The sequence below is a fragment of the Spinacia oleracea genome, chromosome 3 (assembly GCF_020520425.1).
Source record: "Spinacia oleracea cultivar Varoflay chromosome 3, BTI_SOV_V1, whole genome shotgun sequence".
NCBI classification, from domain to species: Eukaryota; Viridiplantae; Streptophyta; class Magnoliopsida; order Caryophyllales; family Amaranthaceae; genus Spinacia; species Spinacia oleracea.
The window spans coordinates 64,597,854-64,622,854 of NC_079489.1; the positions used below are offsets into that span (position 1 = coordinate 64,597,854).

At 35.6% G+C, this 25,001-nt stretch overlaps 3 protein-coding genes and 1 long non-coding RNA gene across 5 annotated transcripts; all 4 read left to right on the plus strand.

Annotated features, from left to right (window-relative positions):
* Nucleotides 1–3,355: 3,355 nt before the first annotated feature.
* On the plus strand, nucleotides 3,356–5,901 carry LOC110783533 (40S ribosomal protein S24-1-like). Its single transcript, XM_021987880.2, has 6 exons — nucleotides 3,356–3,453; nucleotides 3,560–3,601; nucleotides 4,830–5,000; nucleotides 5,134–5,220; nucleotides 5,680–5,744; nucleotides 5,841–5,901. Exons 1-6 carry the CDS (start codon nucleotides 3,382–3,384, stop codon nucleotides 5,899–5,901), a joined length of 498 nt encoding a protein of 165 aa, XP_021843572.2. The 5' UTR covers nucleotides 3,356–3,381.
* A 7,660-nt stretch (nucleotides 5,902–13,561) lies between these two features.
* Nucleotides 13,562–16,084, plus strand: LOC110783553 (40S ribosomal protein S24-1). The gene is made up of 5 exons (XM_021987900.2): nucleotides 13,562–13,721; nucleotides 13,824–13,865; nucleotides 15,010–15,180; nucleotides 15,276–15,362; nucleotides 15,824–16,084. The coding sequence occupies exons 1-5, from the start codon at nucleotides 13,650–13,652 to the stop codon at nucleotides 15,851–15,853; spliced, it is 402 nt and encodes a 133-aa protein (XP_021843592.1). The 5' UTR covers nucleotides 13,562–13,649; the 3' UTR covers nucleotides 15,854–16,084.
* A 1,272-nt stretch (nucleotides 16,085–17,356) lies between these two features.
* LOC110783534 (uncharacterized) lies at nucleotides 17,357–18,184 on the plus strand. The gene has a single exon (XM_021987881.1). The coding sequence runs from the start codon at nucleotides 17,357–17,359 to the stop codon at nucleotides 18,182–18,184; it is 828 nt and encodes a 275-aa protein (XP_021843573.1).
* Nucleotides 18,185–21,089: 2,905 nt separating this feature from the next.
* Nucleotides 21,090–23,045, plus strand: LOC130469079 (uncharacterized). 2 transcript variants are annotated; one of them, XR_008929458.1, is made up of 5 exons: nucleotides 21,090–21,900; nucleotides 22,086–22,166; nucleotides 22,252–22,332; nucleotides 22,491–22,611; nucleotides 22,794–23,045. It is a non-coding gene; the product is annotated as an uncharacterized lncRNA (long non-coding RNA). The 2 variants fall into 2 exon arrangements; XR_008929457.1 differs by having other exon boundaries at nucleotides 22,086–22,332.
* The last annotated feature ends 1,956 nt before the right edge of the window (nucleotides 23,046–25,001 follow it).

Consider the following 25,001-nt stretch of genomic DNA (forward strand, 5'->3'; position numbering starts at 1 on the left):
GCGTAGGTCCTTATTTTCAAAAAAAACATCAAAACAGATTCGTCCACTTCTATCGGACGGGGAGTCCACCCCCAGCGGACAGGCTCGCCCACCTTCAGCGGGCGGGGTCTGCGCCGCTAAGCGCGCAGGTCCTTAGTCGCTGCAGCGATAACTTTTCCTGGTTTCCCTTTTCCAAAAATCAAAGGATGGTTTCCCTTTTCCAAAAATCAAAGGATGGTTTCCCTTTTCCAAAAATCAAAGGATGGTTTCCCTTTACAAAAATCAAAGGATCGGTTTTCCGTTTTTTCCAAAAAAGCGATGTGCTGGATTTTTCTTCGTTTTACGTCCTATAAAAACAAGGGGGTTTTCTCGTTCAGCTAACCCAGAAAATGAGAATCTTTAAAACATTTTACCTCGTGATTGGGCTTGGCCAGGCCTAGTTACGCTTTATAGCTTTGATTTCGAAAACATCTTTAGACACTTCCAATGACAAAGTGAGGAAGTTTCTATACTATTAGTTAACAAATTCCAATGACGCGTGAGGAATGTGTTAACACTTCAAGTGATGACCCTTAAGTCAAATTTTATCACTCGGGGGCTTGTGAGACCCTCGCAAAACAGGTCACCCACACCATGGCTTGTATGACGCACTCCGTCTAGTACTTTGACCATCGTCTCATCTCGAGACTCAGTCAAAGTGGGGGCTAACTGTAGACACCTACTTTTGTCCCCATTCCCGAAAGGGAAGGTTCGATGATGAGAACATAAATCTCCACTTGGCAATGCATCTCCTATAAAATAACGAATCTTAATCACCCTTTCATTTCAGCCAAATCTACTATTTATAGAAACCTGCTAAGAATAGTAACTACCGTAAAAGGTAGTTGTTAAAAGTGGCAAAGTCATAAAAGATAGAAACCTGTCATAATTAGGTGTTGCACTCCAACATATATCCTAAAAGAGATAGAATTTGCATTCCTGGTATTATTCGAAAATAAGAGTTACGTATTAATTAAATTCCTATCGAACCTAGAGTTCGTAACGGGCCCAGACGCATTCCGTCATAACTTAATACGCACTAAAAGACTCGGATAAATCTCAAAAGCTCCGTATTCTAAGAGTCCAAATATGACAAAGAGCTCGGCCCAGATCCCATTTTCAACGCTTGGATCTGGGCGCCGAAATCTTCGGCGCCCAGCCTTGGGCGCTGAAAATGCCTGGGGCCGTTTTATCTCCGGATTCTTTTTGGATTCGTATCTTAAAATCTATCTTTCCACACACCCTTTTCCTATAAATACAGCCTAAAATCGACGTGAAAAGAGACACAATTCCATAACCTGAGTATTGACTCTAGCCTTAAGCCTAAGCCTCACGCTGCGAAATTGATCCGGCGTTCTGTCGCAATCGACCCAAAAGTCGAACAGAACGCGTCCTACCCCTTGTAGCTTGATGAATTAAGCCTAAATACTGGAACATTGCTTAGAAACCCGAGATTCGTTAAATAAAAGGATAAATAGCAAAGCCAAGTGGTTAGTTTTCTGAGAACCACAACGCACCTCTCAAGGGTGCGTTGTAATGTGTCCCTCATATGATTTAATCGCTTTCATCACCCTTTTATAAAATCGTCAAACTATTAATTTGATTGATCTATCACGCCTAATAAGATAATACCTTGGACAATTGAATTATCATGCTAGGTACCTTAAATCAATCTAAATAAGATAATCACGGTCGATTTAGTGTTATGTGTTGCATATTGCTAAAATCAATTCAGAATAGTTTAATAGTTTAACGCATGTCCCTTCAATTATTTATGCTGAGCTAGTAAGGATAACCTGCCTCCGGAGTATTATCGATGACCACTCCTCTCGGTAGCTACAGTCCCCCGAACTCTCAATCTCTGCCCTGTGGGTGTACGTTGAGCGATCCCCACACCAGGGATCACAAGGGAACCTATGGCCGTCGGGTCAAACATAATTGCACTCCCTTTATGTCACGATAACCGGGTTTTGTCAGTTTTTCTCATTGTCGTTAAAAACTGAATGGCGACTCCTATATTACTAGTCGATTGGGTGTAAACTCACAGGAAATCCAATTACACTTGATCTGACAACGTCACGCCCACGAGGGACGAGGTCACGCATTAGCATCGTGCTTTTTCGACCCCCTCACAATACCAAATTTATTTGGTATCTTGTAAAATGGTATTGGAAATTTGGTACCAAACCTATTAGTTTGGTACTCACAAGTCAGTGAGTTTGTTTTTAATTTGGTACCAAACAATATAGTTTGGTACTCACAAGTCAACATGCAGGAACTTCTCGTCTTATTTAATGAGGGATTTAATTCAACTCTAGTTGTACATGCAAAGCAAGTCATACTGGATATTCGAACCCAAATAGAGCTGATTTTCTGGTGTTAAACTGGTGTTAAATTTCAAGTTACCTGTCTTTGTAATCAACATCTTAGGATATGCTTTTTTCGAAGCAACTACGTTTTATTTAATGAAATAAAAATTAAATATAAATCATTCACTTAAAACAAATGGAAATTTCAATTCATTACTAAAAGAATTTTGACATCATTTATACAATTTCAAGTCATATGTAACCAACAATCCCATCCCCTTTATCTCTAAATTCTAAAAATTATAGATAAGCAAATGTTGTTGGATCTAAATGGAAAAATAAATAAAATCCACATCAAATATTAGCGTGAAGTGTCCTCTTGAAACATCAACACGTATCTAAATTGAATTCAAGTTTCTAAGCAAGCCAAAGTGCCCAATATCAAAAAAATTCTCGATAATTCTCCTCATGATGGTGCAAGGTACGTTAATTTTCCCCTGAAAAGATTGAAAATAACATATACATAAGATCAGGTATGCACTATTTAAAAAAAACACTCATCAAATTACACTAGTACAAAAGTGACCTTACGTAACACCAAATGGTAACACTTTTTAAGTTGTAAAAAAAGTTCATGTTTAAGTAACACTTTGATATTAGGTAACACTAATTCGTAACACTTTGATATTAGGTAATACTAATTTGTAACACTTTGATATTAGGTAACACTTATTTATAACATTTTAATTTTAGGTATCACTTTTGTAACACTTTAAAATTCGGGTTTATTTTATACGAAGTATTTTTTACCAACTTTTTATGGTTATTTATCATTGAAAAGAAAAGAGAAAATAATAATAATAAATCTTCGTCGTTGTTCCCACATTGGCACATTCTACATAGTACATAGAGGCTGCTTCTAATTTCTGGCTTCAAATTCCACTCACCTTCTTCTTTGATTTACTCTCTCTCATTTCGCCGTGAACCTTTGAAGTTGGAATCAGCCGCAAATCCTGCACCAGAGAAGAGAGAAGAGGAGAGTGAAATTACAACAATGGCGGAAAAGGCAGTAACAATCCGAACTCGCAAGTTCATGACCAATCGTCTTCTCTCAAGGAAGCAATTCGTTAGTTCTTCTCCCTCTTTTCTCGATTGATTTTTTTTCTCAAATTGTTATTCTATAACTTCTCAAACCCTAATTTATTTTTGTTGATTCGTTTGTTGCATTTCAGGTCATCGATGTTCTTCACCCTGGTGGCGCCAACGTATCAAAGGTATCATCTTCTTTTCTGCGATCCTTTACCGCATTGTATTTTATGCTTTAATTGATTATTTTATTTAAAAATAAATATTGTGATTCCTTGTGATTTACTGTAATTTTCTGAAATCATTAGTTGATGATTATACTTGGTTATCTGTTGAGGAAGCTTACTCATTGATTTTGTTGTTGAATGATGCTTCATTGATGATATTGTAATGTATTCTGGTGCTCGTCTTGTCATGTTGTAGTGTATGTATCGGTGCCAAGGCCAGAAACATGTATAAGTTTGTAAATTGTAAAGGGAGTTAATCTTGGTAATAATCCTCTGATATGATGGTAGCTTAATACATTATGCAAACATAATGCTTTTAGTTAAATTGTAAAGGGGGTTAATCTTGGTAATAATCCTCTGATATGATGGTAGCTTAATACATTATGCAAACATAATGCTTTTAGTTAGTCCCTTGCGCCAAACCTGACGCTATTAGTTACAGTATGGAGGGCAGTTATTGTCATCTTGTACATTGTACCCTAATTCATATCCTAATTACACTGCTACTAGTTTACTATTTGCATTGGAAACTAATTGATCATTTTGTGTTTAATACTGACCTTTCTATTAAAGGGTTTTATTTGTCATTTTTGCTTGTTGATTGTTGCATTGTCATATTGTAGTGTATGTATCGGTGCTAAGGCTAGAAACATGTACAAGTTTGTAAATTGTAAAGGGAGTTAATCTTGATAATAATCCTCTGATATGATGCTTAATACGTTATGCAAACATAATGTGTTTAGTTAGTCCCTTGCTCCAAACCTGATACTATTAGTTACCGTATGGAGTGCAGTTATTGTCATCTTTTGCATTGTATCCTAAATCATATCCTAATTACACTGCTACTTATTTACTCTTTACATTGGAAACTAATCACTAATTTTGTGATTAATACTCACCTTTCTATTAGGGGGTTTTATTTGTCATTTTTGCTTGTTGATTGTTGCATTTTCAATGATTTGCCCTCAGTCTGTGTCTTTGCATCTTCAAAGAACAATGTACTGCCAAATTTCTTTATGTTGTTATAATTAATAATGATTCTACTCTACATTTATGTATTCCAAGATTGTGGAGAAAGGTGGGGAGTTTTATTTTTGCTTTTATACCTTTAGTGTGCATAACTGCAAACATTGATGTCTTTTGTCTCTGTTTGTCAAATGTCTTACCACATTCTTTTCTTTTCTGAAAGGCTGAGTTGAAGGAAAAAATGGCTAGGATCTATGATGTGAATGATTTGAACTCCATCTTCGTGTTTAAGTTCCGTACTCACTTCGGAGGTGGTAAATCAACTGGATTTGGTTTGATTTATGATTCAGCTGATAGCGCCAAGAAGTTCGAGCCCAAGTACAAGCTGATCAGGGTAATTATCTTTACCCCTTTCTCTTGTACTCTATCCATTGATGTGGGTCGCAAATTTTCATGCTTCTCTCATTTAGTAATGCTTAATATACTCTTCTGATTGCCCCTCTTCCTCTTCTTTTTCTTTGGTGCAGAACGGATTGGCCACCAAGATCGAGAAGTCTAGGAAACAAATGAAGGAGCGAAAGAACAGAGCAAAGAAGATCTGTGGTGTGAAGAAGGTATGACATTCACCTATGTTGGCTTATTGTCTACTTTGTTTCATGTCACAATGAAACTGTCCTCCCATATAAATTTAAAACCTTTTTCTTCAATTCACACTTTGGCTCCGTTTGGTAGGGTGTAAAACGTTTTAATGTAAAATTATTTTCCCCTTTTTAATCATTTTACCTTGATTATTTTGACAAGAGATGAAAAACAATTTTCCATAACTCCCTCAATCCCTCAAAGGTGGAAAACCCTTTTCCATTTGAAAGGAAGGGAAATTACTTTTCCACCTTTCCTCCTTATCTCCCTCTCCCTTCTTCCTCTCAATTTTCACCATCTTCTCCAATTTTCTTCTTTTAAAGAAAACATTTTGCACTGAAAACGGTTTAACACCAAACCAAACAGACATTAGTGTAATTGATGTACCCAATGTTTTTAACCTTGTTATTCTTGTTCCTTTTTGCAAACTATAGCCGCAGAAGCTAAGAAGAAGTAAGGAATTAGTGATGTTGAGGTGCTTGACTGGTTGTGTACACCGGTGTGGCAGCTTTCTTTTTTTGGTGCATCTTCCTTGGCAATTGTCGACAATTTTCCTTTGCTGATATGTTGCTTGTGTACCCCCAATTACTGATAGTGGCATTAGTGAAAGATTACTAGACTTACAGCAGAGAGTCACGCGAATGTTCTTACTTTAAACTATGTCAAGAGTTCTATGAATTTTTTTTTTGGTAATGGATGAATTGTGATTAATTTGGCCTTTACTCTTATTTTGCTTTTTGATGTGTGCTTTTGTGTCATCGTCTTTGTTTTGGTGGCTATGTGTTGGAACTTCTGAAAAGTGAGGTGAAGCTATAGCTTAAACGGAGTAGTGTCTTGTTTAAAATGGTTAAATATATTATATCATACGAACCAGTGGGAAAAGTTCTCTATTTTTTTTATAAGGAAATAAAAATTATAGAACAAATTTTACAAGGATTAAATCAATAAAGCGTGGAAGGGTATTTATGACCGTTTTAGCCATAGAATTCGAATCCTGATTTGTCTACTGGAAAATATAGTAAAAAAGATCGTCCAAGGAACATTTTCCATTGCTGCTTAATAGGTTGATGACGCTAAGATTGGCGCCTTCAACTACAAGGTGTTTGATCCCGAGGAAGAGTATACATTTGATGCCTTTACGAAGTGTTAAAGCATCCGTTAATAGAATTACCGATTTAGAACCAATGAATTTGGTCCCGCTAGATCAAGGGTACCAAGATGGTTTCTAATAACGAAACTTAAAGCCATATTCACATTTGAAGGGAGGGGACATTAAAGTTTAATTTGAATTGACTAGGAGATGAAGGGGCTTACCAAAAGATTTTTTTTTTCGAGACACTTTTGTCTTTTAAATTAGCCTTTGAAGGAGGGATGACTAGCCTGGAATTATCCGGATTCACAATTTTTTGCGAATGACCAATCTTTGTATAGTTTTCTAATTAGTTCAGCCCCTTGACTAAGGGTGAAACTTTCATTTCTGAAAGTTAGTTCATTCCACCATACAAAGGATATTCTTGCAAGGGAATTTAGTCCCAATGTATATTTACACTGCTCTAGGTTTGCAACCAAGTCTAAATAAGGTACACCGGGTAATGGCTTTGGCCATTTCTCTTCTCTCTCCAAAAAGTAAAAGAGGTTCATAGTAAATGGGCAAGAGAACAATACATGTAAGGTATCTTCTCGATGATGGTTACAAAGAGTCCATTCAAAAGGGACAAAAACATGGATTATATTCAAACTTTCTTTAGAGGGAAGACGGTCGTTACAAATTTTTCAAAGAATTTTTTTTTTTTTGGAGGAAGGTCAAGATCCCAAATCCATCTATAACTTACTTTCGGAGGTGTAGAAGGTCCAAAATCTTGTGCTAACCAGGCTCCTGATTTTCTTTAAAAGTCAGTGCTTAGGGGTAAGACCCCAAACCCGTTTATCTTCTATGTCATTACTAGGAATGGGAATTGAAGTGTGGACTACAAAAAATGGTGAGGGATTATTTCTTTGAGTTTGGAAATATCTCATTGCTTTTCTAAGGTGATAAAATCTAAAACTTTAACTTGATCCGCATTAGAAGGAGGAGGAATTAGATTTGAGAGCGGAAAAGGGCAAGCCTATTGTCAAGCCAAAATGAATTTTTTGCTTCATTCCCCACTTGTTATCTAAGACCTTTTCAAATCAAAGGACGAATTTTTATTATTCGCCTACGATTTTCTAAAATCAAAACCTCCATAATATTTTGGTTTACAAATGCGATCCCAACCTATCAAGTTGAGAGTTTTACTAGGTGAATCTTTATCCCAAAAGAATTTTCTATAGGATCTATCAAGGGATTTATTTATTTGATTAGGACGAGTAAGACTTTGCATTTGAAAATTAGCCTTAGTAGCTAAGCTTGGTTGGATTAGCACCAATCACCTTGTTTGTGATAATGAATTAGTTTTCCAATTAAAAAGTTGAGAATCTATTTTTTGAGGGATGTCAACAAAGATCTTTTTGGTGACGATTTTGTTAGTGATTTTACATCCTAGATAGTTTCTTAACCGATTTGAATGATTCGTCTTGAGAATGAATGAATTTAAATTATAGGATTTGAATATCCGTAGTATTTTGGGTGTAGTGGAATGCTGACTTACGATAGTTAACCAGTTGACCACAGATTAAAAAATACTTATCAAGAATTTGTCTAATAAGAACGCAACTTTCTGGCAAATCCTTTGCAATATCATTGTGTCATCCGCAAACGTTACAAATGGGATTCTCATTCTAGAATTACCAGGAGAAACTCTAAGTAACTTGGAGCGATCAAAGCAACTTTCATTGAGTGATCGAGCTAACAATTCTGCATAAAGAATGAAAAGATATGGAGAAAGGGAATCTCCTTGTCTAATTCCCCGAGTTGGAAACAATTGTTCTCCCGGAACCAATTAGCAAGTACTGAAAAAGAGACTGTTGTGGTTAGGACCTTCTTATATAAGTATAAATAGCATATACAATAATTCTCCGTATGATTTATGAGGCTTTCGGTGAGTAGAAGAGGTTTCAGGGATATGGGATTTCAATTAACGATGATGATCGACCCATTGTTTGGGAGAGAGGTGAGTATTTGGGTGCTCCTCATTACCTTTTTTTTTTTTTTTCCGTATAAGTGTGTTTCGTATGTGAGAATGCGAATTTTTTATACTATTAGGGATTGTTAATTGGGAATTAAAAAAGAAAATATTAACACTTTCCTTGTTTGTTTAATAGGGGGGAAATGAGAATTGATTATGATTAAATGACAAGATTACTAAAACACCCTTTATAATTTTCTTCCCTTTTGGTGTTATTTATGAGAAATTGGTTAGTTCAGATTTGATCTGGATTCACACTTCAATTCTCTTCTCCCTGGAGAAAAAAAAATCAAGGAAATACACCACCCTTTTCCCAATTTGCCATTTCAATTCCACCTTTATTTTTCATTCACCCAAAACGAACATGATAATTTCAATTTCCACATTCGTATTTCCTATTCCCAGGAATATACTCATCCCACAATCCCCACAAAATATGTAACCCATAATTTTCGGTTTCACAATCAGTTTCCGGTTTTTGATTTAATAAGTCATATGATTAAATCATGAACTAAAAATAATCGTATTTATAGTAGGATAAATTGTCTTAAATAATCCAACCTTTTGACGATTTTCCATTAATAATCCAACCTTTGGATTATTATCTAATAATCCAACCTTTGTACCCCATTTACTTTTATTACACATAACCGGTTACCAACCCAATATAGCAGGTAACCTATACACGTGTCATGCAATAATTGGTTATTTTTTTTTAAAAAAAAAATAATGAAAAAATACATCCCTTTTTTTTTCTTCCTTAGTTCTTCCTTCCTTTTTGTCCTCCTTCCTCCACTGTCATTCTTACTCACCATTATCAACATTTTCCTCATTAGTTCACCGCCACACATCCCCTCACTGCCCTCCTTCCTCATCTGCCTCCTTACACTCTCCGCCACCAATATTGTCATCATCATAAATGGATCATCAAAATCAATAAATTTATCAATTGATTATCAAAATGAACCATAAAAAAATTATTTGTATGCACTATTCAATCTCTCATATTTTCACTCTTCTTTTCTCACCCATGTCCACATAATCATACAGGCGGAATATTATATACTGACAACAGAAATCCACAAGAAAACTAAAAAAAACAAAAGCTGATTGTTAGCCATCTCTGCCATTACCGGAACAACCACCAGCGAAAACACCTTCAACACCACCACATATGCTGACCAGTCCCTCCAACCCACCCAAAACACATACGAAGTACAATATATATATATTTTCAATTTAATTTTCTTGAATGTGAATTTTGATTTCTTATCCAAATTGTAAAATATGATTAATTTGACAGAAAGTAAACAACAAATACTCGAACTCATGCCTAAATGAGAACATAAATTATTCAAAAATTTCCCCAAATTGGTTGAACATGAACCCTAGATTTTCCCCAATTCTATTTTCTTGGTGCTTGTGCGAATCTGGATTTAAGTTTTTGTTGGCTTGTACGAATCTGAGCGTAATTGACAACGCGACAACGATAGTTCAAAAAGTAGTGGTGGTGGCTGTCGTTGGTAACTGAGGGAGGTGGTGATCTGGTGAAATTGATCATGTGAGAGGAAGAGAGAGTTGATAGGGGAGAAGCGTATTTTTATATACTTCGTATATTTTTTTTAAAAACCATTATACAATAGTTTAAAAAAGGAGTTTGTTAGTTTTTTTTTAAAAAATATATAAAACTAAGTGAGTGACCTTCATATAACAAGTAAACGGTCATTTGGGTACAATAAAAGTAAATGGGGTATAAAGGTTGGATTATTAGATAATAATCCAAAGGTTGGATTATTAATGGAAAATCGTCAAAATGTTGGATTATTTAAGACAATTTTCCAATCACCTTGTTTGTGATAATGAATTAGTTTTCCAATTAAAAAGTTGAGAATCTATTTTTTGAGGGATGTCAACAAAGATCTTTTTGGTGACGATTTTGTTAGTGATTGTACATCCTAGATAGTTTCTTAACCGATTTGAATGATTCGTCTTGAGAATGAATGAATTTAAATTATAGGATTTGAATATCCGTAGTATTTTGGGTGTAGTGGAATGCTGACTTAAGATAGTTAACCAGTTGACCACAGATTAAAAAATACTTATCAAGAATTTGTCTAATAAGAACGCAACTTTCTGGCAAATCCTTTGCAATATCATTGTGTCATCCGCAAACGTTACAAATGGGATTCTCATTCTAGAATTACCAGGAGAAACACTAAGTAACTTGGAGCGATCAAAGCAACTTTCATTGAGTGATCGAGCTAACAATTCTGCATAAAGAATGAAAAGATATGGAGAAAGGGAATCTCCTTGTCTAATTCCCCGAGTTGGAAACAATTGTTCTCCCAAAACCAATTAGCAAGTACTGAAAAAGAGACTGTTGTGGTTAGGACCTTCTTATATAAGTATAAATAGCATATACAATAATTCTTCGTATGATTTATGAGGCTTTCGGTGAGTAGAAGAGGTTTCAGGGATATGGGATTTCAATTAACGATGATGATCGACCCATTGTTTGGGAGAGAGGTGAGTATTTGGGTGCTCCTCATTACCTTTTTTTCTTTTTTTTTTCCGTATAAGTGTGTTTCGTATGTGAGAATGCGAATTTTTTATACTATTAGGGATTGTTAATTGGGAATTAAAAAAGAAAATATTAACACTTTCCTTGTTTGTTTAATAGGGGGGAAATGAGAATTGATTATGATTAAATGACAAGATTACTAAAACACCCTTTATAATTTTCTTCCCTTTTGGTGTTATTTATGAGAAATTGGTTAGTTCAGATTTGATCTGAATTCACACTTCAATTCTCTTCTCCCTGGAGAAAAAAAAATCAAGGAAATACACCACCCTTTTCCCAATTTGCCATTTCAATTCCACCTTTATTTTTCATTCACCCAAAACGAACATGATAATTTCAATTTCCACATTCGTATTTCCTATTCCCAGGAATATACTCATCCCACAATCCCCAAAAAATATGTAACCCATAATTTTCGGTTTCACAATCAGTTTCCGGTTTTTGATTTAATAAGTCATATGATTAAATCATGAACTAAAAATAATCGTATTTATAGTAGGATAAATTGTCTTAAATAATCCAACATTTTGACGATTTTCCATTAATAATCCAACCTTTGGATTATTATCTAATAATCCAACCTTTGTACCCCATTTACTTTTATTACACATAACCGGTTACCAACCCAATATAGCAGGTAACCTATACACGTGTCATGCAATAATTGGTTATTTTTTTAAAAAAAAAAAATAATGAAAAAATACATCCCTTTTTTTTTCCTTCTTTAGTTCTTCCTTCCTTTTTGTCCTCCTTCCTCCACTGTCATTCTTACTCACCATTATCAACATTTTCCTCATTAGTCCACCGCCACACATCCCCTCACTGCCCTCCTTCCTCATCTGCCTCCTTACACTCTCCGCCACCAATATTGTCATCATCATAAATGGATCATCAAAATCAATAAATTTATCAATTGATTATCAAAATGAACCATAAAAAAATTATTTGTATGCACTATTCAATCTCTCATATTTTCACTCTTCTTTTCTCACCCATGTCCACATAATCATAGAGGCGGAATATTATATACTGACAACATAAATCCACAAGAAAACTAAAAAAACAAAAGCTGATTGTTAGCCGTCTCTGCCATTACCGGAACAACCACCAGCGAAAACACCTTCAACACCACCACATATGCTGACCAGTCCCTCCAACCCACCCAAAACACATACGAAGTACAATATATATATTTTCAATTTAATTTTCTTGAATGTGAATTTTGATTTCTTATCCAAATTGTAAAATATGATTAATTTGACAGAAAGTAAACAACAAATACTCGAACTCATGCCTAAATGAGAACATAAATTATTCAAAAATTTCCCCAAATTGGTTGAACATGAACCCTAGATTTTCCCCAATTCGATTTTCTTGGTGCTTGTGCGAATCTGGATTTAAGTTTTTGTTGGCTTGTACGAATCTGAGCGTAATTGACAACGCGACAACGATAGTTCAAAAAGTAGTGGTGGTGGCTGTCGTTGGTAACTGAGGGAGGTGGTGATCTGGTGAAATTGATCATGTGAGAGGAAGAGAGAGTTGATAGGGGAGAAGCGTATTTTTATATACTTCGTATATTTTTTTAAAAAACCATTATACAATAGTTTAAAAAAGGAGTTTGTTAGTTTTTTTTAAAAAAATATATAAAACTAAGTGAGTGACCTTCATATAACAAGTAAACGGTCATTTGGGTACAATAAAAGTAAATGGGGTATAAAGGTTGGATTATTAGATAATAATCCAAAGGTTGGATTATTAATGGAAAATCGTCAAAATGTTGGATTATTTAAGACAATTTTTCCTTTATAGTAATCATGTTAATTTTGAAGACAACAAAAAACTGAAACTACTTTTTGTTATTTACTACTCCGTACTACGTACTTTGTAGAAATAAAAAAAGATATTGACCGAACTATTAGTTATAGTAACTATCTATAATATATATTAAAAATCGTTTCTACAAACGTTTATATGCCACGTGACGCTCTCCCGCAATCCACAAATCCATGCTATAAAAAGAAATACTTCCTCCATTTTTTTTAATTGCACCATCTGTGATTTCACGCTTGCCAATGCATTATTTTAACCACTAATATCTCTCATTATACATTTTAAAAAGTTATAAAAATTTGATAATTTGAAAGTATATTTCGAGACGAATCTAACAAGATCCCACATGAATATATTTTTCCTTACATATAAATCACAAAAAATAACTATATAAGAATATGTGAATAGTGCTAAAACCAAGATGGTGCAATTATTAAAAAATGGAGGAAGTATATGGTTTGCATAATATTCAAACCCACAACCTCCACTTACAACATTAGACTACTATCCAATTAAGCTATAATCTTTTACTTTTTTTTTTTTTTTTGAAGGCTATAATCTTTTACTTGTTATTTATGAAAAATTAATATTAATATAATATAAAAAACTCAAAATAAAATTTCATTTAAAAAATATGATAAATATGTTTATTCACGAAATTATCCGGGCCTATTAGTTTTAGTTTATAAAATCTCGTAAAATTTGTAACAGGGCTAAACTATTGGGCCCAAACGAAAAAGTTTTCGGAAAAAGCCCGAATACTAAACCCTAGTTAAGTGCTTCCTTTCTATTTTCTTTGCTTTCTCTCTTTCGCCGTGAACCCTTTGGAGTTGGAATCAGCCACAAATCCCTGCATCAGAGGAGAGAGAAAGAGAGTGAAAATACGAAAATGGCGGAAAAGGCAGTCACAATCCGAACTCGCAAGTTCATGACCAATCGTCTTCTCTCAAGGAAGCAATTCGTGAGTTCTTATCCCTCTTCTTCGTTAATTTCCTTCTCCAATTACTATTCCATACTTTCTCGAACCCTAACTTACTTCATTGTTTTGTTTGTTGCATTTTAGGTCATCGATGTTCTTCACCCTGGTCGCGCCAACGTTTCCAAGGTCTGACCTTCGTTTCTCGATCTTTTATCGCATTGTATTTTTTGCTAGAATTGATTTTAAAATAAAATAAGTGCTGCTTAAATTAGCATTGTATTTATTACTCGCGCACATGTATAATTTATCGTTTATTTGATTGTTTCTTGTGACTTTTCCGCATTGATTGGTTGATAATTATACTGGATTAGCTGTTGATCAAGCGCACTTATTGATTTGTTGTTGATTGATTTGTCATTGATGATATGGGCGTATGATAGTTTGTAATTTTGATTTCTGTAATCGTCTTGGTCATGTTGTAACATGTACTAGTTTGCTAAAAAGAAAGTTATTGTATTGTATGTATGGGTTTTAAGTGTAGAAACATATACTACTTTTTCTGAGGGAAAGTTCTTCCTGGTTATAATGTGATCTATTGCATTACTGTTGTCCATTACATAACTCGAAGTGCTTCCCTTATGCTACTGGCGTATCGTAGTTTGTATTCCGGTACTCCTTTTGGTCATTTTGTGTTGTATGTTTGGTTTCTAAGGGTAGAAACATATACTAGGTTGCTAATAAGAAAGTTTGTCATTGTTATAATGTGATCTATTGCATTACTGTTGTCCATTACCGGACTTGAAGTGTTTCCTGTATATTTAAATTTAGCTGGATCAAACCTCTGAAATACCGGTAGCTTACTGCTTTATGCAAACATAATGCTTTTAGTTTTGTCCCATTCGCCAAATCTGATGCTGTTAGTTTATCACAGTATGCAATGCAGTTATCGTTTTGCATTGTGCACTAATACATATTATTACCCTGCTTCTAATATCCTCTTGGCATGGAAACTAATTATCATCTTAAGCTTAATATTCACCTTTCTGTTAGAGGATTTTATTTGTCATTTGTGCTTGCGGATTGTTGCATTTTCAGTGATTGTGTCTTCAGTCTGTTTTTACTTCTCCAAAGATCATTGTTACGTCGAATTTCTTTATGTTTTTATAGTTAATAATGATTTTACTCTGCATTTATGTATTCCAAGATTGCTTTGAGAAAGGTGGAGAGTTTTATTGTTGCTTGTATATCTTTAGTGTGCAAAACATCTAACTTTGATGTCTTTTATCTCTGTTTGCTAAATGTCTTACCGCATTCTTTTCTTTTCTTAAAGGCTGAGTTGAAGGAAAAATTGGCTAGGATCTACGATGTGAATGATTTGAACTCCATCTTTGTGTTCAAGTTCCGTACTCACTTTGGAGGGGGTAAATCAACTGGATTTGGTTTGATTTATGATTCCGTTGACAGTGCAAAGAAGTTCGAGCCCAAGTACAGGCTGATCAGGGTAATTATCTTTACCCCATTGTTCTTGTATTCTATCCATGAATGTGGGTTGCAAGTTTACAGTGCCCCTCTGCCTCTTCTTTTTCTTTGGTACAGAATGGATTGGCCACCAAGATCGAGAAGTCTAGGAAACAAATGAAGGAGCGAAAGAACAGAGCAAAGAAGATTCGTGGTGTTAAGAAGGTATGATATTCACCTATATTGACTATTGACAGATTTTGTTTACAATAGACCTTATCAACATGAGCCCATCCTGCTGGACCGGCCTGGCCGGATCAGAAATCTTTGAGTCTGGGCAGCATTTTAAATGGGCCTGGCCTCGCCCGGACCAAAAATTTAAACTTTTTATCGGTTTTGGACACTGTAAAACTACACTTCTAGTTATAAATTTGTCCGACTGAATATGGCCCGAAAGCCTGGTAGTTTAGGCCTGAAATGACTTTTGGGCACAAAAAACGAGCCAAATCTTGGCCCAAAACCATGCGCTGTTTTTTATGTCTTAGCCCGGCCCGCGTTTTGATCAGTTTACACTAAGTTAAATTTAAAACCTTTCCCTTCAATTCACAGTGTTAAAACTCTATTAGGCTCAGATTGCTGTACCCAGTGTTTTTAACCCTGTTATTCTTGATTTTTTTTTTTGGCAGACTAAAGCCGCAGAAGCTAAGAAGAAGTAAGGAACTAGTGATGATGTACACACTGGTGTGGCAGTTTTCTTTTTGGCGCGTCTTCAATGGCAATTGTCGACAATCCCTTACTGTTTTGTTGCTTGTTTACCCCAATTAGTGGTAGTGGCATTAGTTAAAGATTTACTAGACTAATAGCAGCGATTCAAGAGTTTTACTTTAAACTATGTCGAGAGTTCTATGAAATTTTTGTCTGGTAATATATGGATTGTGATTAAATTACCCTTTTTTCTTGTTCTTTCTTCTTGATGTATGTTGTGTCTCAACTCGTATATTGAGTTTACTGCTATAGCATTCAATCAGTGGGGAAAAGTTCTCTCAGTTATTTTGTGGTTTGATTTTCATCTACTTGGTATTTATGATGGGTTAACATAAGTAGATTGCGGGCTTTGGTTAGTCAGGGCTGTTGGCGATTCTTAGGTCTAAACAAAGAATTGAGATCCAATCCTGTGATCCATCTCCCTCCCTCTCTTCATATTTTACCGAAAGACGTGCGCAATTGAATTTGGATAGACGGGATATTATTAAACTTGAATTCGTCTTCTTATTGAAAGCTTAAATCACCAATTAATTGGTACAATTCCTTAATCTCTTCCTTCCTATTTATATTTCGATTTTTTTCCTTCGAAATTTGATTTATAATACTCCCTTCGTTCCTAAATATATGTCCACTTTGGACATTTGCACGGTAATTAATAAAATTGAATGTTGTGTAAGAGGTAATGATTGGGAATGTGTTTTTTGGGGAGAGGAAAAAGTAGATAATTGTTTATTGTATAAAGTACAAAAAGGAATCATAAAAAAGAGGAGAGAAAATCAGAAAAGTGCAAAGGTGCCAAGTCAGCAATCCACTAACTCAAAAACCAACCAATAGAATTCTGATTCCAAAAATCCAACAGCCAATAGGAAAACAACAATAAGATTACACGGATCAACCAACAAAAGTGGGGACTTCTCACTTTTGGGGGGAAATTTTTGGCAGAAAAGGGACTTTTCCTTCCAAAATTTTTATATACATCAGGAGAGAGAATTTTTTGTCCAAAAACAAACCAAAAAATACACAAACACAGAGCATTTCTTCAAAACAGGGGCTGGTAGCTTAGCTTCATTGCATTTGGCTTCTTCTGCTCAGACAAAATGGAGGAAGATGCTGAATGGGAAGATGCTGCTTGGAACATTAATGATGCGTGGATACCAGAATCAGATGATGATGGTGACCACATTGACGAGGAGGGGACTTTTTTCGACTTGAATGAAGCAGCAGAAGAAACAGGGGACATGGAACACATAGTTTTTCCATTTGATCTCAATGAGACACCAGAGCAGCATTAACACAATTTTCAGCAACATGTAGGAATACGGGGTCATCAACGCAAGAAGAAGCCAAGGCTCAGCTGTGACACAAGGGTGCAAATTCTGATGTGTTTGTTGAACAACCATCGCAAAAGGGACAAAGACAAACCATATTATGGAGCATATAAACATATTGCTCAAATGTACAATGTGCATCCAAAAACAGTCAGAAGAATTTGGAAGCAAGCAAGGGCACAAAAAGTGGCATTCCAAAGATACAACATGGCAACAAAGGCAAAAAATGCTGGCAGGAAACGCATTCAAGTTGAACAAGACACAATCACAAGCCTAACCATGGGGGACATAACATGCATTAGGGATTTGGCAGAGATGCTAGATATTGGACCAACAACACTTTGGAGAATGATAAAAAGGGGTGATGTTAGGGCACACACAAATCCCCTACATCCGGGGTTGCAAAACCCCAACATGCTACAAAGGGTCAAATGGGTCATAGATTTACTAGAAGGGGACAATCCACAAACAAAGAGGCAATACCAACCAATGTTTGATTTTGTGGATATTGATGAAAAGTGGTTCTACTTGAGCAAAAAAACACAAAGGGTGTATTTGGGGAAGCATGAAAGGGGCAAATACAGATCGGGAAGGTCAAGCAAATTCATACCAAAGGTAATGTTCACAGCAGCAGTTGCAAGGCCTAGATTCAATGCTCAAAATGAATGCACATTTGATGGAAAATTGGGGATCTTTCCATTCACTTATCAAGAAGCAGCAAAGAGGAATTCAAAAAACAGAGACAAGGGGACAATGGTGACTAAAGTAGTTGAATCAGTCAGAAAAGAAGAGACAAGGGACATGCTCATCAATCAAATTGTTCCAGCAATCATGCAAAAATGGCCTCCAAGTGAAGGGCCAAAAACAATATTTATACAACAAGACAATGCAAGACTCAATCTGATGCAATATGGCAACAAGCACATCAACAAGGTGACTTCACTTTCATTCTAGTCCAACAACCACCAAACAGTCCGGACTTGAACATATTAGACTTGGGTTTTTTCAGAAGTATTCAAAGTTTAATGCACAAGAAAATGCCAAAGGATGTTGATGACATGTTGGATGCAGTTAACCAAGCTTATTATGAGTTAGAGGCAAGAACACTTGGAAATGTTTGGTTATCATACCAATATGTGATGAATGAAATACTAAAAGCCAAGGGTTCAAATGATTATGATCTACCACATGTGAACAAAAAAAGACTTTTTGCTCAAGGAAGGTTACCAATTCAAGTTATTGCACCAATGTGGGCAGTACATGATGGGTGGGATTTCTTGTATGGAACACAAAATGGGCAACACACTGAAAATGCACAAGATATGCAAGAGGACAACAATGCACAGAGAATTACAAGTGAGGCAGCAATGACAGACATTCCAGAGAGCTCAAATGTACAACAAAACAGAGGCAATCAAGCATGGGAAGACATTCCAGAGAGCTCAAATGCACAAGCAAACAAATCAAGTCAAGAATGGGAAGTTTGGGAAGACATGCCAGAAACAAACAGAGAATCAAGGGGACTAAGGATCATGGGTTGATCAAAGGATACAACACTTTTGTGTTTTGGGAACATGTATTTTTGGGGGACAAGTAGTCACTTTTGGAAGCTTGAATGTAAGGAATACATGTATGCAAAACATTTTGTAAGCAAAGTACGGAGTAACATTTTGAAATGAAATGAATGAATAGTTTGTTAAATTGGTTCGGTTCAAGTAATATCATTGCATTAAAAAACACATTAACATGCACATTCACATATCAACCAGAAGACATGAATGATAACAAATGAAAGAATCATCATAGATCAAACAACATAAGATCTCAGATTGTCCCCAAGCATCATTGACCGAACCCTTTCCCATAATACTTAGCTCCTGAAAAGCATCATTGATGCTAATGGTGCACGAGTATTATTGAAAAATAACAGGGTTTCAGCCTCAGCAAAAGAAGTCTCATCATAGATCACACATAAAACCAATAAAGGTAGTAATATCAAACAAACATAAATTTTTTTAGGTGCCAACATGGCAATTTCATTTAGTCAAATGTTGTGGACATATACACAAAAGGATCTCAAAATGTCCCAAAGCATCACAATCACAAATCCAAGAAACAAACACTTAGTGCCGGAGAAGCATCGTAATTGATATTAATGGCAGCAAATGAAAGACTCATCATTGATCACACACAAAGACAAATAAAGGGGACACAATCGGGAATCAACATAGAAATGAATAGGTTTCCCGGTCTAATGCCAGTTTATATGTGTTACGAAACTATCCGTTTCCTAAGACATGAAAACTGGCAAAAGATCGGAAACCTAAACAAATCAGTTAAACATGGTCAAACATATTCAATCACAGTTTGTAACACAAAAGGATCTCAGAATGTCCCCAAGCATCACAGTCACAAATCCAAACTACAAACACTTAGCGCCGGAAAAGCATCATAATTGATACTAATGGCAGCACGAGTGTTTGAAGTTAATTGGATTTATTTCTCAGCAATTGAAAGACTCATCATTGATCACACACAAGGACAAATTAAGGGCACACAATTAGGAATCAGCATAGAAATGAATAGGTTTTCTGGTCTAATGCTAGTCTATATGTGTTACGAAACTATTCGTTTCCTAAGACATAAAGACTGGCAAAAGATCAAAAACCTAAACAAATCAGTTAAACATGGTCAAACATATTCAATCACAGTTTGTGACACAAAAGGATCTCAGAATGTCCCCAAGCATCACAGTCACAAATCCAAACTACAAACACTTAGCGCCGGAGAAGCATCGTAATTGATACTAATGGCAGCACGAGTGTTTGAAGTTAATTGGATTTATTTCTCAACAATTGAAAGACTCATCATTGATCACACACAACGACAAATTAAGGGGACACAATTAGGAATCAGTTTAAGGATCTCAGGTGTCCCCAAGCCTCATTGAAGCACATTATCTTGGCTTCTCAGCAAATTGAAAGACTCGTCATCGATCAACACAACAGGGTCAAACAGGGTCAAACAGGGGACATTTCTTCATGGTTAACACAACAAACCAAACACATCAGGGAAATTTCTTCATGGTTAACACAACAGAGGTTAACACAACAGACCAAACACATCAGGGACAAATTCATCAAGAAAATCTCAAAAAAGGACAAATTCATCAAGTAAATCTCAAACAGGGACATTTTTACAAGCTAAAACAGGGACAAATTCATCAACTCATTTCATCATTTCATATCATCATTTCATTTCATCAATTCATCTCATCATTTCACCATTTATCATGTCATCATCATTTTTTCATTTCATCAAGTTCATTTCATCAAGATCAAATAGGGACCCATTTAACATTTGTCATCATTTGTTCATTTCATCAAGATCAAATAGGGACAAATTCATCAAGTAAACATCATGTAAACATCATGTAAACATCAAGTAAACATCATTTCTCATGCATCAAACAAACAGGGGCGAAAAAAAATGATTGAAAATCAATAAAACCCTCCAAACTCCACATGCATCAACACATTCTCCTTCAACAACAACAAATCCAACCCTTGCCAGCAAGAGATCACACTTGCTGGCCTACAATCATCAACAGCTAAACATGCATTCTAAAAGGAAAGCCATAAATAGAGAGAGAGGGAAGAAGAGAAAACTGCCCCTTGTAGACATGCAACACCAACAAAGCTAGGACCTCGAACATGCACCATCAGATTTTGAGCCACTGTTATCGGGATCGCATTTCCCTTTGTCAGCAATTAGGGTTTCAGACCCCCCCAACATCGACACCATTAGGGGACTTAGGTGGAGGTTGATCAACTTCATCATCAGGAATTAGGGTTTTAGATCCGCCAGGGGACGGTGGCGGTGGCGGTTTACCCTCCACCGTTTTTTCAGATCCGGTGGAAGGAGAAGCACAGAAAGAATCATATCTTTGGCGTAAATAATTGAGATATTCACCACTATAGCTGTGATCGCCTTCATAATACTCACCAAGATCGCAGTGCTCATCGGTGCAATGATACTCAAATGACTCCGTCTTGCCGACTTTATCATTGGCAGAAGAAAACCCATGAAAACTCTCCGTTTTTTTGGAACCCATCAACCCAAAAACTCAACCCAGAAACTCAATAAAATAATCAGAAAACCCAGAAACGCAACCAAAAAACCCAGAAACTCAACCCAGAAACTCAACCAAGATCAATCCAAACCCAGAAACTCAACCAAGATCAATCAAAACCAAGAAAAACGCAAAAACTCAAAGATCGAATCAAGATCTTCAACCCAAAAACCCAGAAACTCAACAAGATTCGAAAAAAACCCAGAAAAACCCAGAAACTCAACCAAAGAATCAAGATCTTCAACCCAGAAAAACGAGAAACTCAATGAAAACCCAAAAAAACGCACATGCAAACACTTTTTTGAAAACTCAGATCACAAAAGTAACCTAGAAACCCTAGATCTTCCAGATCTTCAACCAACTAAACCCAGAAAACAAAGAAACTCAACCAAACTCAATCAAAAGCCAGAAAACACGGTAGTATACATTTTCATTTGAGGCTTGCTGTTATAGTGGTAGTGTTTACTTTTGTGCAGTTTCGAGGTGTGTGGTATCCAGGTGCTCGGGCAGCAGGGCAAGTTGCGGCGGCATCACTGAGGTAAATTTCTCCTACTGACATAATTTGTGAAAATAGCTCTTGTAAAATCTGCAATATTCTTTTGGTTAGTTGTTTTCCTTACTGTTGAATTTAAGCAATCTGGATGTTCAAGATTTGTTTGGATTTGTCCAATGAAACCTGGCTGGAAATTTAATCTGACTGATTAAATGCTTTACCTGATTTAGGTTTGTGAGCTCTTAGGTCCGTTAGCAATAAGGTACTTTATCTTGCAAGATATCTTCATTTACTCTCTCCATCCAAATCAGGTGTGCACTTAACCAGCTAATCTTATCCTCTTATCCAAACTAAGTTGATTACTCTGTTGAAAAAAGTTTATGTTGCAAATTTTAGCTGAAAGTTGCTTTCGGCTTTGGATCATTCTAACAATTCTATCTCTGGTAACAAGCTTTTAAAGCCCTTGATGTTAACAAGGTAAGTTTATTTATTTATTTATTGCTTCATTCTGAATGCTGGTGTAATACAGTAATTTCCAACTATCTTTGCTGGTCACATGAATATGTATATATGACTGTTAGTGTACTTAGTGATATTTCTTTGTTAATGGTCTAAAACGATCATATATGAAACAGATGAAGTAAAAACAACAGAATTATACGAGGGAAACAGATCAGGTGGAGCAGCAAAGGATGTAATCAGCAAACAGATCAGGTGGAGCAGCAAACAACAAACAGCAAACAACAAACAGATCAGGTGGAGCAGCTGGGAGATGTAATCAGATCCCCATAAACGTTAATAGAAGTATTATTATCTTCTAATTTTGAATTATAAGTAGCAGAATATGGATGTTAACTTCAGTTCTTGTAATGCAATGTCTTGGTTGTGCTTTACATGATTATGGATGTTGGATCTTACTAATTTTATACTTCTTATAGGATCAAGATGATGGATTGGATCGGATAGCAAATGAAGATTAAAGTTGACATTGAGAATCATGCAGACGTAAGGGAAACCAGTTGAAGATGAAAAGATAGAAGACATTTAGTTTTGGATTATACATTTTAGTTTTGGATATGATCATTTGATTTTATTTTGAACATAATAATGTAATTTTCATAGATCGTACATCAAATACTATTATTCTAATTTGTTAATTTGTTAGGGAGCGGGTGTGCTCCCTTCCTTTAGTTGTTTCCTAGCTTGTTTGGAACTTATTTTGTGTACGTACTATCTTTTGGTAATAAAATTGTTATTTTACAAAATTATAAATTTTATTATTATTATTATTATAATAATAATAATAATAATTATTATTATTATTATTATTAGTATTATTTATGAACCAATTTTGTAATATTTGTTAAATTATTATATTTAATGAAAAGCATTACTTTGCAAGTGTTACAATAGATATTAAAAAGTGTTAAATATGTAATGTTACCTAAGAATAGAAAAGTGTTCCTAAATAATGAACGAGGTGTTACGTTATATGGTGAAAAGTGATACCTACGATTCAATAAAGTGTTACTGTAAATCAAAAGATGATATAAAAAGTGATACTAATGGTTAAAAAGTGTTACCTAAGATATTACGAGTAACACTTTTAAAGTGCTACAATAGGAATGGAAAAGTGTTACATAAAATTATTTTTGGTAACACTAGTAAAAGTGTTATCATATGTAATTAAAAGTGTTACCTAATAGAATAGGTAGCACGAGCAGATGTATCACCCATAAAGTGTTACCTATTATCTATGGGAACACTTTACCCCCTTTATGTAACAGTTTTTCAGTGTTACCTAAAGTTAATTATATACTAGTGAAAAGAACCAACCTTTCAACATCAATAACATTAATAAACCCACCAACATCGGTGCAGCAGGCACTGCACCAATCGGCACAGCTGAATGTGGTGCTTGCGGTCCGACACAAATACGGTAAACAGACAAGTCATTGAAATTAGCAATGTTGGAATGAGGTGAGAGATCATTTTCCAAGCCATTGAAATATTCCCGAAGTAAGTATCATCTAGGTTGCACAAAAACGGATACGGACACGGACACGGACACAATACGGGTACGGGGATACGCCATCTTAAAAATGATGGACACGGGGACGCGGGAAATAATAATATTAAAATAATATAATATATCAAAAAAAAGATAAAATTAGAATCATTAATAAAATAATATGCAAAAAGTAATTAAATTTATTAATGACATTCAAATAAGAAAATAGAACTATTCTACACAAAATGATACGATAATGTCACAATAATCATCTCCTCCTACATCCCACACTCCTCCTAGAAAGTAGACGGAGATTGTTGTGAATGAACATCAAGCCTTTATAAATATAAGATCAGATTCACATGATGGATGGAGAAACCCGCAAAGGAGACCTTAATTAATGTCATGGTGGCTTGTGAATCTGGTCCTATGTTTATGAAGGTTGTTGATTGCTCATGACGCATTAATAGTAATATGAAATATTGCTCCGTAATTAATAATGAAATATGTGTTCAAGAAGTGTCCATCGTGTATCCAGCAATGTGTCTCGTGTCCTAATTTTTCGAAAAAACCTGGATACGTGATTTCGTGTGTCGGACACATATTTTCGCGTGTCCAAGGCGTGTTGGTGTCCAATACGTGTCGAACACGGGACACGGCAGCCCAATGGTGTGTCCGTGCTTCCCAGAGTATCATCATCAGTAAGAATTACACGACTAAGTAAAAGTAGAAGGTATTCGCTATTTCAACTTAGCAGACTACATACTGGAAATATGATTCCCTACTTTTGATCTTTTCAAGGATAATTGACGTTCCAATGTTCAGCCCTGAAATAAGTGTTGAAGAAATGTACCTGTTCCGATATGATATGGGAACGGTTGGAGAGGTCTTGCTGGTCGAGTAGTGCTGTTATCCTGATGATGTCCTGCGCAGATAACAAAGATGAACTAGCCTCGAGGGTGATTTGAGGATCCCCCCTCCGATGCTAAAGTCAGGTATGATAAGTAATAAGTATTTTAGGTTTGGTGAAAATGATTGTGATTGCGTACCTTTTGTAATAAATGAAGCTCATATATATAGGCGCGGGTCGGGCGTACGGAAAAATGGGTCCTACCCGATTGATAACGACCCGTTG